Consider the following 12,935-nt stretch of genomic DNA (forward strand, 5'->3'; position numbering starts at 1 on the left):
CTTCATAGCCCATGTATATATCCAAACCTCATACTTAATTATAACCGTCCATTATTAGTTTAATATTAGTGGATGGCGCCAAACTGTTTCAAGAGAAAGCCGACCGGCTCGTAAAACCCACTGACTTGCTTTCAAGAAGAAATTCCTTGGCAACAAGATTTGAACCCAGGTCACTCATTTGGGAGAGACACTACAAAGTGTCGTTGGACCAGAAGTCCTTTAGCAATTATCTTTATTGAATGTTTGAATCTGCACATATGTATTTGATTAATAATACGTAACACCTTACGAGGTTTCTTCGTTCAACAATTCTCACAAGAAAAGTAAAAATGATGCAAGCACCATATGAGTCATACTAGTTGAAAGGTTATGTAGACTTACTTTAGTGGTTGATGATCAAACCTCAAACCTCAAAACACAAAACACAAAAAGGAAAAGTTTCAATCTACTTTATATCTCAAGGAAGTTACTTTGTACATTCCTAGTTGTCTAGGGGCATACTCAAACTTATACAAACTTAAATTTACAACTTTGCCCCTTACAACAACTCTATATATATACCTCGTCAAGTACCATAATATCCACTTCTAACAACTAACCTTATTTTTCTGTCCTTCAATTCTTTCATTCATAAAAGGACATGATGCAAATCGGTGCAACACTTCCGGCAAACAACCTTCACACAATTCAGGCGAGAATCTCCGGTGGGTGTAATTATGGATCACTTTTGAATCCTTTAGGAAGAGCATGTTACACAAAGAACATGATGAACACCACCACCGTATCCACCACAAGATCAACCCGACAACATCTCAACAATCTTGAAAAACTGCTAGCAACCGAACCGCAGGTTATATTAAAAGAACCGGAAGGTGACCGGTCGGTTAGTAATAAAGAAAAAGGTTTGTTTGAAGGATTGAATTTGGCTCGAATTTGGCCGGAAAACAAGGTGGCTGAGGAGATGTCACCACGGCATCTTAACCGGTTGAAGAGGTTGTTGTCGAAAACCGGTATGGAATACTCTCCCCGGAATAGTTTAGCTTCGCGGTGGAGGGAGTATCATGGGAGTAATAACTGGTCCGGTTTGCTTGATCCGCTTGACGAGAATCTCCGGCGAGAGATGGTCCGGTATGGCGAGTTTATTCAGGCGGCGTACCATTGTTTTCATTCTGACCCCGCCACGTCAGCAGAGGAAGCTCCGTCGCCTAGACGTGTGGCGTTGCCTGATAGGGCGTATCGGGTGACGAAGAATTTGTATGCGACGGCGTCGGTTGGGTTGCCGAAATGGGTGGATAAGTTGGCGCCCGGGCTTGACTGGATGAGCCAACGGACTAGTTGTATTGGGTATGTGGCGGTTTGTGATGATCAGAGAGAGATATCACGTATGGGACGGAGGGATATAGTAATATCCCTCCGTGGGACCGCCACATGTTTAGAATGGGCGGAAAATATGAGGGACTTGCTAGTTCAAGTCCCTGGGACTAATGACCCTAATTTTGGGCAACCAAAAGTGGAGTGCGGGTTTCTAAGCTTGTATAAGACTGGGGGAACTCATGTCCCGAGTCTTGCTGAGTCAGTAGTTGAAGAAATTAAACGATTAACAAAGTTATACGAAGGTGAAACCCTTAGTATCACGGTGACTGGACATAGCCTTGGTGCAGCATTAGCACTATTGGTGGCTGATGACTTAAGCACTTGTGCGAAAGACATGCCACCTATAGCCGTGTATACTTTTGGTGGACCTCGTGTTGGAAACCGAGGTTTCGCCAAGCGTTTGAGTTCCCAAAACGTAAAAGTACTACGAATTGTGAACGCTCAAGATCTTATCACGCGGGTCCCAGGAATGTTTGTAAGTGAAGAACTCGATAAAAAGCTAAGAGAGTCGGAAGTTGCCAACAAAGTACTCAACTTGCTAGATAATAACATGCCATGGGCATACGCACATGTTGGGACGGAGCTTAGAGTCGACACGAAAAGCTCTCCGTACCTAAAACCGGACGCTGATGTGGCGTGTTGTCATGACTTGGAAGCATATCTACATTTGGTGGATGGTTTTTTGGCATCAAATTGTCCATTTAGGGCCAATGCCAAGAGAAGCTTGGTTAAGTTGGTCCATGAACAAAATTCGAATATGAAAAAGCTATATATGAATAAGGCACCAGAATTGAAGTTAAGTCTTGAAAGAGAGGTGCAACTTTCGGGTTGTTTGCCAAGTCCGTAATTAAAGGTTTAAAATTAAATTTATTCAATGTATCCTAATTAGTTGTTTATTTATCTTTTTTTTTTCAAGAAGTATGAATTATTCTTCTTGTTTATTTGTATATCTCATTAGATTTTTTTATATGTTAATTACTATGTGGTAAAATATCGGATATCAGTCAAGGACCGATATTTGAAATGTAGGTTATCTCGGTGAGATATCGGTAATTTTAATATAATGCAGAATTCATATATATATAGCAATTTAACACCAATAATTCAGTGATATATGAGTGATATATCGGTCAAATATCAGTACTGATATTTTACTAAGGGACCGATATAACGGATATATCACCGATATTAACTGGATAGGTTAATTAACATCAAAATATTAAGTTCATTATATACATACTAGTAATATGATTATGAATTGATAGAATCTCCTTGTATTAGTGGTGTTATTACTTTTTTTGAATAGTTGACAAAGTATATTAAAAGTTAGAAATAAGGAGACATGGATTTAGTGATTTACATATGTGAGTGCATTTTAAGAAGATTTAGAGAACCTATGTAACAAAATCAAAGTCAACATCCTGTAACTTTTAAGTATTGCTAACGGGCAAATATGTAAATATGTATTAGAATACAATTAAGTTGGTGACTTTAGCCTTATTATATAGATGTAATATTGTTAAAATGTATTGAGATTTTGCCTTTCTTCAAATTAGAGTAAATTTTAACCGTTTTGCCATATTTGTTTCAAGCTAGATGTTCTCCAAATGTCCAACTTGAGGGGTATGTTAGCCAACTTAATTTTATTATCTATTATACTAAATGTTTCGGCTAACTTTATTATCTATTATATTTATTATTATTTTATTTGTCATCAATCTTTAAGTTTGTTTGTTAGTTATTATTCTATCTTTGGTTTAAATATTATGATAGTTATTGACATATATCATTATTATACATTTGGTAAGTTTTATCATTACCGTTTCATTGTAATCTAGAACTAGTTTTAAGATGTTCAATACACAGAAAATTCATTGTAATCTAGATCTGGTTTTAAGATATTCAATACACAAAATATATTATCTACTGTTTTGTGTCATACTATCTCTTTCCAATTATTTCAAAAAAGTTAGATTGTTGTTTTTTAGTCATATTAGTCATATATGACATCCTATTTATTCAAGTCTAAAAAAATTAATTAAGAAAGTGTTTCGGGTCAAGTTGTACCAAAAAAGACACATTTTAACCGTAACTCATTTTAACATGTCATCTAGCTCGTCCATTTCACCACCTCTACTATTTGGATTTTGATTTGAAGCATTTCAAGTAAGCATACCTGTTAATTTCGCTTATAGTCAAGATGCAAAGACAAATGATCAACACCCAGCAAGATGGTTTAGTGTACATGGTAGCATTCCTAATGCATTTGAATAATTTGATAATGAGAATTCTCACCAAACTAACAATGAGTTTTTTTTGAAGGTATATATAGGGGTGGTTAAATGTACTCCACCCCAATGTACTATATATACCCTTCATGTGAGAGGGATAATATTCTTTTAATGGGGGAAAGCCCACTAAGTGTGTGAGTGGGAGATACGTCTAGACTATGTGTAGGGGCGAGAAAAGGGTGCCACCTCAGCTTTTCACGCTCCCACATCGTTACACCATCACTAAAATGGGGGCGCCATCACCCTTCTGCCAATGCATCAACGAGCACGAATAGGGGAGAGAGTCGTTGGGGTTGTGATTCCAAGGAATGTAGCTGTTGTGGCGACACAAATAATAAAAATAAAATAAAATTTAAATTTTATAAGTATCTACATTTTTACCATTTTTACCATACAAAAAAAATACCCAACTACTCTAACTTCTACATCATATTCTCTAGTTTTTTAACTTTGCAACATGAACCCAGACAATTCAAACATGAACGTCTTTGACCTGAACAACCCTATTTTCGCAATCCTTCGTGGGAGTGACCCCACAACCATTTTTTCTCAACACAAACACTAACGAAGTCATGTATCGACCCCTACTCCCAACCCAAAAACCGACTTCTACCTCACATCACAATATTCACAACCATCACCCGAAAGATTCTTCTCAATCCAATCCATACACGAGACCCAACCTCAACCTTCACCTGAACAAAAACAACCGAGCACCTCCAAATGAAAGCATAAAAAACAAGCGGTATACAGGAAAAGTGAAAGGAATATCGAAAGGTGGACGAGTGATGAAGAATATGCATTAGCACGCGTTTGGCTCGACATTCTGAAAATACAATTATAGGTAAATTTATTTACGATGTATATTATTATTTTTTAGATATGTTTATTATTTTTATAACTTTTAAAAAAAAATGTTATTATTTTTATGTTAATATTATAATATGACTTATTTTTTCAAAATAGGAGATACCCAAAACGCAATGTGTTTTGTGGTCGTGTTTGCGACTATCAAATAATCGAACGAGAGAAAGTGATACTAGCGATTTGGATGTCTTAACGGAGGCTCGTAATTTATAAAGACAAATACAAAGTTTTATCACATTAGCGCCTGACGATCGTGTTATATTCGAATAAAGAAACAACTAGTAGTTTTGTATTTTTCTTTTTTAATTTTCAACTTTCTTTTGTTATCTTTTTATTAGTGTCTCTTCATTCTTATTTTGTAACTTTAATTCTAGTATTTTCTAATTTTATTGTAACTCCAACTTTTTATTAGTTTTTTTTTTTTTTTCTATTTTTATGTTTCAAATAACAAATGAAGATGACGTAGCCAAAGTTGAACTGGTCATGGGTTGTACTTGTATAGCTGTATTGTATATGTGTGTGTTCAGTACGATGCCAAGTCATGACAACATGCCACGTCAGCATCCGATTTTAAGTACGGAGGGTTTTGACGTTGTCCAAGTCTTCCTCAATAAAACATTTATAAAAACCAATCTTGTGCAATGTATCATATCCAGTTGTTATTTTTTTATCCAACTAGTATGAATTATTTTTTCTTGATTACGTTTGTATCTATCCATTCTTGGGTATGTTATTTACTTATTTACATTACATTCATGTTCAAACATTATAGGGTTTTTTAATTTAATTTAAATAACCCCAATTTTTATTATTTGGCCGATAACATTCCCAACTTATGAATTATACCACGTCACTGTCAACTTTCAACTTCTTTTCCTCTGTCACTCTCAAACTGACTAAACCCTAACCCAGTTAGCTGACGTCAAATGCCACGTCACTAAACAAGTGCCACAAAAAGTCACGTCATCAAAAAAGTGCCATGTCCGATGCCACGTCTGCAAAATATGACACATTAACAAAAAAAACTAACTGGGTTATGGTTCAGTTAGTTTGGGAGTGGCAGAAGAAAATAAGTTGAAAGTTTGGAGTGGTATGGTACAATTCGTAAGTTAGAAGTGTTATTGGCCAAATGGTGAAAGTTGAGGTGTTTAAATCCAATATATCTACATTATATACGAAAAAACAACCAATTTGTAGCATAATCATATGTAAATGAGTAAATTGACAAAGAGAAATGATTGATAACATATGTAAATGAGTAAAATGACGAATAAGGCCTTGTTTATGTTCGTTCGTTAAGGAAATAATGTGTTCACGAATGGTTCATGAACACTCACCGAACGAGATTTTTTGTTCGTATTCGTTCATGAACGTGTTCACGAACACAAATAAAACTGGCAAAGGCTAGAAATGGATGGTGGAGGAAGGAGCGCTGGAACTTGAAGTCCTAATAGTGGAATGGAGGTTGATTAATCACGGGAATAGGGTTTCCTATATTAATTATTAGGGTATTAAATTAGAGAATATAAAAAGTTTAGATATAATAAATAAATGTACTAAAATCTTTCATGAAAAACATAAACTTAAATGAACGAACGTTCACCAACACAATTGAACAAACGAGACCTTCGTCGTGTTCGTTCATTTAACTTACTGAACAAAATTTCTTGTTCATCTTTGTTCATTTCTTAAACGAACGAACGTAAACAAACTTCCCATCAAAGAGTTTACAAACTGTTCGCTGGACGTCCGATTCGCTTATAGCCCTAGAGGTAACCATACGCTTTGTAGTCGTCGACCAGTTTACGTGTCGTTTCTTGCTGTATCCCACACCCAATATACAAGTTTTTTGGTTTTTTTAACCAAACAGACCCTTTTGTCAACTAATTTGATCCAAATAAAGCCCAAAAAACCCAATCGAACCATAGTTATTAACTTGATCCAAACAATAATGAACCCAATTAATTAGTAGGCCCATTGTGATTAATGAACCCATAAAGCAAATAAATTATAACATTTTAAATAGTTGGACTGGAATTGACGAACACTTAATACCAATATTATTCTTTATTAGTATTAGTGTCCAATAAAAATAGAAATGTATCAAAACCGATACATACACCAAATCTTATTAAATTAAAACCGGTCACTCCCCCAATTCCTAACTCGTTTAATAAATAATAAGCTTAACTTAGACAACGGATCAAATACAACCAAAATCCGTCCGTTGGTAACACTAAAATTACCAACACTTACATGATGTTTAACCGCAGCAGTGAAACCAGTTGTGGATCTGCGCGTACAGACCTCAAATTTACTTGGTGACAACAATAAAAGAACACTTTCATACTATTTATGTGAAAACATATAGTATTTAGCTAGCCATGGACAATTTTGTTGTAAAAGAAAATTCATAGCAATATGGACACCCAAATCCCATTAGTAACCAGCAAACATTCTCGGCCCGAAAATCAAGAAGAAATCAACACCCAAATTCCGACTTCATGTCACCTTAAAACACACATAATGTAGATAAAATACAAAGAAAAAAGGTAGCATAAACTTTTGCCAAGTTGCAAACAAATTGCAAAACAGTATATAACACAATACCCATTCAACAATCTTATCCTACTTTGTACAAAAGGTTCCCTGAATTCAGTATTAGATCAGAAAGAATGGCGGTTTTTACCTTTTTCCGACTATTGGTGACCAATGGCGAGTATGGAAACAAACATGCATATCACAGAGACATTGACCACCGGATAACGCTGGCTTACCCTCTTCAAGAAGAGCAGCAACCCGACTTTTGGTTGACCGGTTGACCTCGAATTTGAACAGTTGGTGGTTTAGCATTGTTCATTGCCGGCTGGCTCGCCATCCTGGATATTTGCCAGACAAATTAGTTTTGATCAAATCTCACTTTAAGACTATGCAGTTAATGCGGTAATATATCGGTTATCGGTCAAGGACCGATATTGGAGATATAGGTTATCTCGGTGGGATATTGGTAATATTAATATCTCGCAAAATTTATATATATATAGCAATTTAACACTCTCCTACCATTAACTATTAAGACTTAAAACACTAACGGCTTACACTAACAAATTATTTCATATATAAATAACTAACTTTTTTGTGCATTAGCATTTGTAACTTGTGCTTGGGGGATTTTTCAAAAAAAAACTTGATTTTTTAGTTTTAACCCAAAAGGTTTTTACCTTTTACAATTTTAACCCTACAAAATTTGTTTTTTTTAACTTTAACTCAAAACTTTTCATTATTTGCAATTTAACTTCACAACTTTTGTTAATTATACTTTTCGTCTTTGGTTTAACGTTTTTACGTTTCGTTACGTATAGTTCTAAATTTTTCGAGTTAATACGATGCAACGTACGAGTGTGGTTCAACTTTTTTATGTTTTGTTTCAAATTTTGCAAGTTAACAGGGCGCAACGTGCATGTGTGGTTCAACGTTTTTATCTCTATTTTTTCATGTTTGACAGGTTCGTCGCAACACACAGATCCTAGGTCGAGTCAGTGTTGGTGGTCGAACACGGTTGTGTGACATTAGTACCATTTGACACTGTTTTACGCCCCGCCGCAACGCGGGGTGTGCTTTGGGGGTTCTCCAAAGAAAAAATGGTTATGCATATGGTTGTTGTAACCTTGTCTTTAGGGGTTTTCCAAAAAAAAATTGATTTTTTTATTTTTCACCCAAAAGTATTTCATAAATTACTTTTAAATCAAAACTATTTGTTTTTTTTTTCTTACTTTTAACCCAAAACTTTTTATCTTTTGCAATCTACCCTCACAACTTTTTTTACTTTCAACTTTGATCCTTTATAGTTTTCACTTTCCGCAAATTTTCCGCTTTACGTTGGGTTCTAAATTTTGTGACTTAACACATCGCAATGTGTGTCTTTGGTTTAACGTTTTTTCGTTTCGTTCTAAATTTTGCGAGTTAACACGACGCAACGTGCGTGTATGGGTGAACGTTTTTTACATCGTCTATTTTTTTCCGTTTGACAGGTTTAACATAACGTGCAGGTCCTAAATCGACTTAGTTATAACTAAAGAATCCCCGCCGCAAATGCGGCGGGTCTCAATTCTAGTTAACAATTAAGACTTAAAACACTAATAACAGGCTAACAGCAATGAGAAGAATGACGAATGGCCGTGAAACTAAGAAGAAAGGTAGTGATATCGGGAAAATCAATGATATATCGGTCAGATATCGCCAATAATATCGGTATCGATATTCTGACAAATGTTTGACACCGATATTTTACACAGGGACCGATAACCGATATATCACCGATATTAACTGCATAGCTTAAGATGGTTTCTTTGGAGTTAACGACATGTTTAACCTTAATCGAAAAGTACCTGTTTTTAATTTCGGCAGTCATGGCCATAAAAGCTTCTTCTACATTGGTGGAACTCTTGGCACTTGTTTCTAGAAATGGAATCCCAATCTCATCGGCAAATGCCTGTACACCAAAACTAACTCTTTACTATTTACGCTTTTAATCTTATGACTTGTCGGCTGTAAGCGGTAATCAACATTGTAAAAGAATTTTTTCGGGTCAGTTTTGCAACTTTCGTCCAAAGGTTTGTGGTTTGTTTTTCCGCATCTGGATCCAAAAGGTATAAAATCTTGCCATTTTCATCCAGCTCGTTAACTCCATCCATTTTTCTCCGTTAAATCAGATGTATTTCCGTCTTTTTTGCTAACTTAAAAGGCAATTCGGTCTTCTTCAGTTATTGTAAAAAGACCAAATACCGCTTAAAAAGACCGAATTGCCCTTTAGGTTAACAAAAAAGACGAAAATACCCCTGATTTAACGGAGAAAAATGGACAGAGTTAACAAGCCAGGTAAAAATGGCAAGATTTTAAACCTTTTGGATCCAGACACGGAAAAAGAAATCTTTGGACAAAAATAGCAAAACTAGCCAAGCCTCAGGGACGAAAATGGCATTTTACTCTTTACATTAATACCTTTCCTGTTTCGTAGGACACAACTTTTTGCGATGTCAGATCGCACTTGTTTCCAACAAGAAGCTTGTTTACATTTTCATTAGCATAACGATCAATTTCGCTCAACCATTGTTTCACGTTGTTGAAACTCTCTTGATCTGTCACGTCATAAACAACCTTCACGAAAAAAGAAAATTATTAAAATAATTCCCATAGCCCTTGTTAATTAAACGGATTCTTAGCAACAACGATGAAAAGAAAACGAGATGATGATTTATTTACAATAATGCCATGAGCTCCGCGATAGTAGCTGCTGGTGATTGTTCTGAAACGTTCTTGCCCAGCTGTATCCCACTGTATTGACAAAAATGGTAATCATAAATTACGTAGCATTAAAAGTTTCACGAGTAACGAGAAACGCAAACTTAATGTGGAACGTTCGACAATTGTGTAGCTTGAAAGAGTAGGGGTGAGCAAGTTTAGGTCCGGACCGAAAATAACCGAGAACCAAACCGAAAATTACCCAACCCGACCCGAACCCAAGTACCTAGATATTTAGATCGGTTCCAATTTTCATATAAAATCGGGTCGGGTCGGGTCGGTTCTCGGTTCTTTTCATGGTGAAACCCGACTTTAACCTATGGACCGGAACCGACCCTATATTTAGGGTAGTGAATCGGTTCTATATTTTATGTTTGATCGGTTCTCGGGTCGGGTCGGGTAATGGTCGGGTCGGGTTTTTCCTTTTGCTCACCCCTATGAAAGAGTAGAGTTAGAGGCTTACGATTTGAAGCTTAATTGTTTTGCCATCCTGTTCCACCGTGCGAATTTTCTACAAAAGAGAAATCAAAATTAGTAAAAAAGATGGTTTTATAAAATAGTAATCTGGTCAAACTAAAAGACCAATCCAGAGCTGCTTACAAAGTCAACGCCGATGGTGCTAATGTAACTTTCCAAGTATGAATCATCCTGCAATACAAAAGGAAAAAAGATTGTAACCAAATTGTTTGAAAAAAATCAAAGACCAAATGTCGTTGATTTTTGGTTTTACGTATTTTAGGAGTATATTTTTAATGTTTCTTTCAAAGTCTAGTCACAAACGAGCATGCAAACTAGTGCTCTAAGCAAGTTAACCGTATTCCAAAAATGGTAATTATCGAACTCATATATAACAAGATAGCATACATGTTACATGCTTTAACTATCTATAAGACAAAAATTTATTGACAACCATGCCGATCTATGCGTATGAATTAACTTCACGCTTTTTTTGTGACAACTAGCAAAGACACATGTAAATATAAGAAAAAGAAACAAATTGATTAACCATCAGAGAAAAGAAACACAAAGAACTTACAGCAAAACGCAACAGAAGACATGATTTTCCAACTCCTGAATCTCCAATGAGTAATAGCTTGAACAGATAGTCGCTACAAGAGCAAGAAAACTATTAACTTTGACGAGACAAAAACTAATAAAAAAGTAAAGAAAAATTATGAACACAACGAAACTACTAATATCGTGTTATAATGTATATAAGATACAAGAACATCTGAGCCAATGTTCTAAGAAAAAACGAAAACATCAAACTACTATTGTACAACAACAACAACTTTACTCAGTAAATCCCACAAATAGCAAAGCTACTTATAGAGTCTGGGGAGGGTGGGATGTAGACAAACCTTGCCTCCATCCCTAGGGATAGAGAGGTTGCTTCCAGAGAGACCCCCGGCTCCAAAACAAACAACATACCAACACACCAAGTCAAATAATATAGAAATAAGAAGTCACCAATACCAAGAAAGTGATCAGAGAGTGACACAATATAATGTAAAACATGTATAATAGCATACAACATCATAAGGGTATAAACACAAGAAGGCAATCACCTGTAAAGTCACTTAAAGGATAAGAAAAATCTACGTCCCTAAATATACCAAAAGTGATCAAAACTACTATTGTACGGTCAAAAACATCCAAGAGTTCGAAAATCGAATATACAAGAAAGACAGCTATGAATATAATCAACTTCACATTTTGATAACAAATCTGCGAGTTCGAAAATCGAAACCATCACCATAGTTGTTAAAAGCCATCGCCTCTTGCGCCTAGGCCCATTTTTCAGGCGAGGCGAGGCAGTTGCGCCTTAAGTCGAGGAAATTGCGCTTTAATTCTCCAGGTGATGGTTCAGGTGCACATGACGACGAGATTCCGGAGAGTTTTCGGCCAAATTTTCTAGATTCCAGCAAGATTCTAGCTAGATCCGTACTTTTATCTAAGGAAAACTACTTTTCTACACTAATATTTTAGAACTTTTGGTACTAAATAAATGATATAAAGTGTTATATAATAGATTTTGTTTATTTTATTTAAAGAATAGTTTTCTTTTTCTAATACATAATATATTTTTAATTTTTTTCATTATGCGCTTTATTTTTCTCAGGCCCTTGCTTTTTTTGCGCTTTGCGCCTAGGCCCCAGGCGAGGCCTATGCGCTTTGAGTGCGCCTAGCGCCTTTAATAACTATGACCATCACCAAAACTTAAAACTCTACAATCCAACTGAATCATTAAAAGTCACACAGACCAGCATCACTATCCATTCAAGGTTACAATTCATTCAAGTAGTTCTAGATCAATTTGATCTCAAAGCTTTCAACTTCAACATAACAATTTCAACTGTCACACTTTAAAGTCCAAATCAAAATTGTTAACATCAACAATAGAACTCTAGATAAATTTCAAAACAGAATCAAATCAAAGTTCCTTAGATTTTGCAATTCAGATCGTAAGAATACATAATTGGATCTAAAAATCCCAAATTGAAGATATCAATCAAACCCTAAAATCCTAAATCATCATCATCATCATGAACAGTTTATAATAAACAGATAATTAAAGTACAATTGAGCATCTTAAGAAATCAACAAACATAGATCTAGTAGAATTACATCAAACAAAAATTAAATTAAATTAAATTAAAAGAAAAAAGTCAAAATTGCGTTAACAATAGGTTTGACTAAAAGAAAAACATACTATTCAGGATTCATCTTCGTTAATAGAGTTGAGATCGAATGAATCGGAGATGACCGGAGGTTTTGTGGTGGCCGGCGAGAATAAACGGAATAATCGCCGGAGATAACGTTAGAAAGTAAACGATTTGATTCTGAAACGAGTAGATATATAAGGGTGACACCGCTATAATATTGTTTTCACATCCATGCCGGATAAACTTATACGACCCGTATAAAATGCTTTTGCACATAAATAAATGCAATGAAATTTTTTTTGTTTTACATGTATACGGGCACTGTAACCTTATATGAGTCGTATATAATTGTATACGAGCAATATAATGTTATACGGTCAAATATATACGGGCAAGAGAAAATGGTGGAACCCGATGTATACGGGTCGTATAACAT

At 35.4% G+C, this 12,935-nt stretch overlaps 2 protein-coding genes across 2 annotated transcripts; one reads left to right on the plus strand and one right to left on the minus strand.

Moving 5' to 3' along the window:
- Positions 1-593: 593 nt before the first annotated feature.
- On the plus strand, positions 594-2,365 carry LOC110930755 (phospholipase A1-Ibeta2, chloroplastic). Its single transcript, XM_022174126.2, has one exon. It carries the CDS (start codon positions 641-643, stop codon positions 2,219-2,221), a length of 1,581 nt encoding a protein of 526 aa, XP_022029818.1. The 5' UTR covers positions 594-640; the 3' UTR covers positions 2,222-2,365.
- A 4,638-nt stretch (positions 2,366-7,003) lies between these two features.
- On the minus strand, positions 7,004-12,705 carry LOC110930754 (ras-related protein RABD2c). Its single transcript, XM_022174125.2, has 8 exons — positions 12,547-12,705; positions 10,870-10,942; positions 10,434-10,481; positions 10,297-10,344; positions 9,795-9,866; positions 9,534-9,689; positions 8,921-9,024; positions 7,004-7,411 (listed from the first exon to the last, which is right to left on the minus strand). Exons 1-8 carry the CDS (start codon positions 12,558-12,560, stop codon positions 7,315-7,317), a joined length of 612 nt encoding a protein of 203 aa, XP_022029817.1. The 5' UTR covers positions 12,561-12,705; the 3' UTR covers positions 7,004-7,314.
- Positions 12,706-12,935: the final 230 nt, after the last annotated feature.

This window comes from Helianthus annuus, chromosome 3 (assembly GCF_002127325.2).
Source record: "Helianthus annuus cultivar XRQ/B chromosome 3, HanXRQr2.0-SUNRISE, whole genome shotgun sequence".
Taxonomy (NCBI): domain Eukaryota; kingdom Viridiplantae; phylum Streptophyta; class Magnoliopsida; order Asterales; family Asteraceae; genus Helianthus; species Helianthus annuus.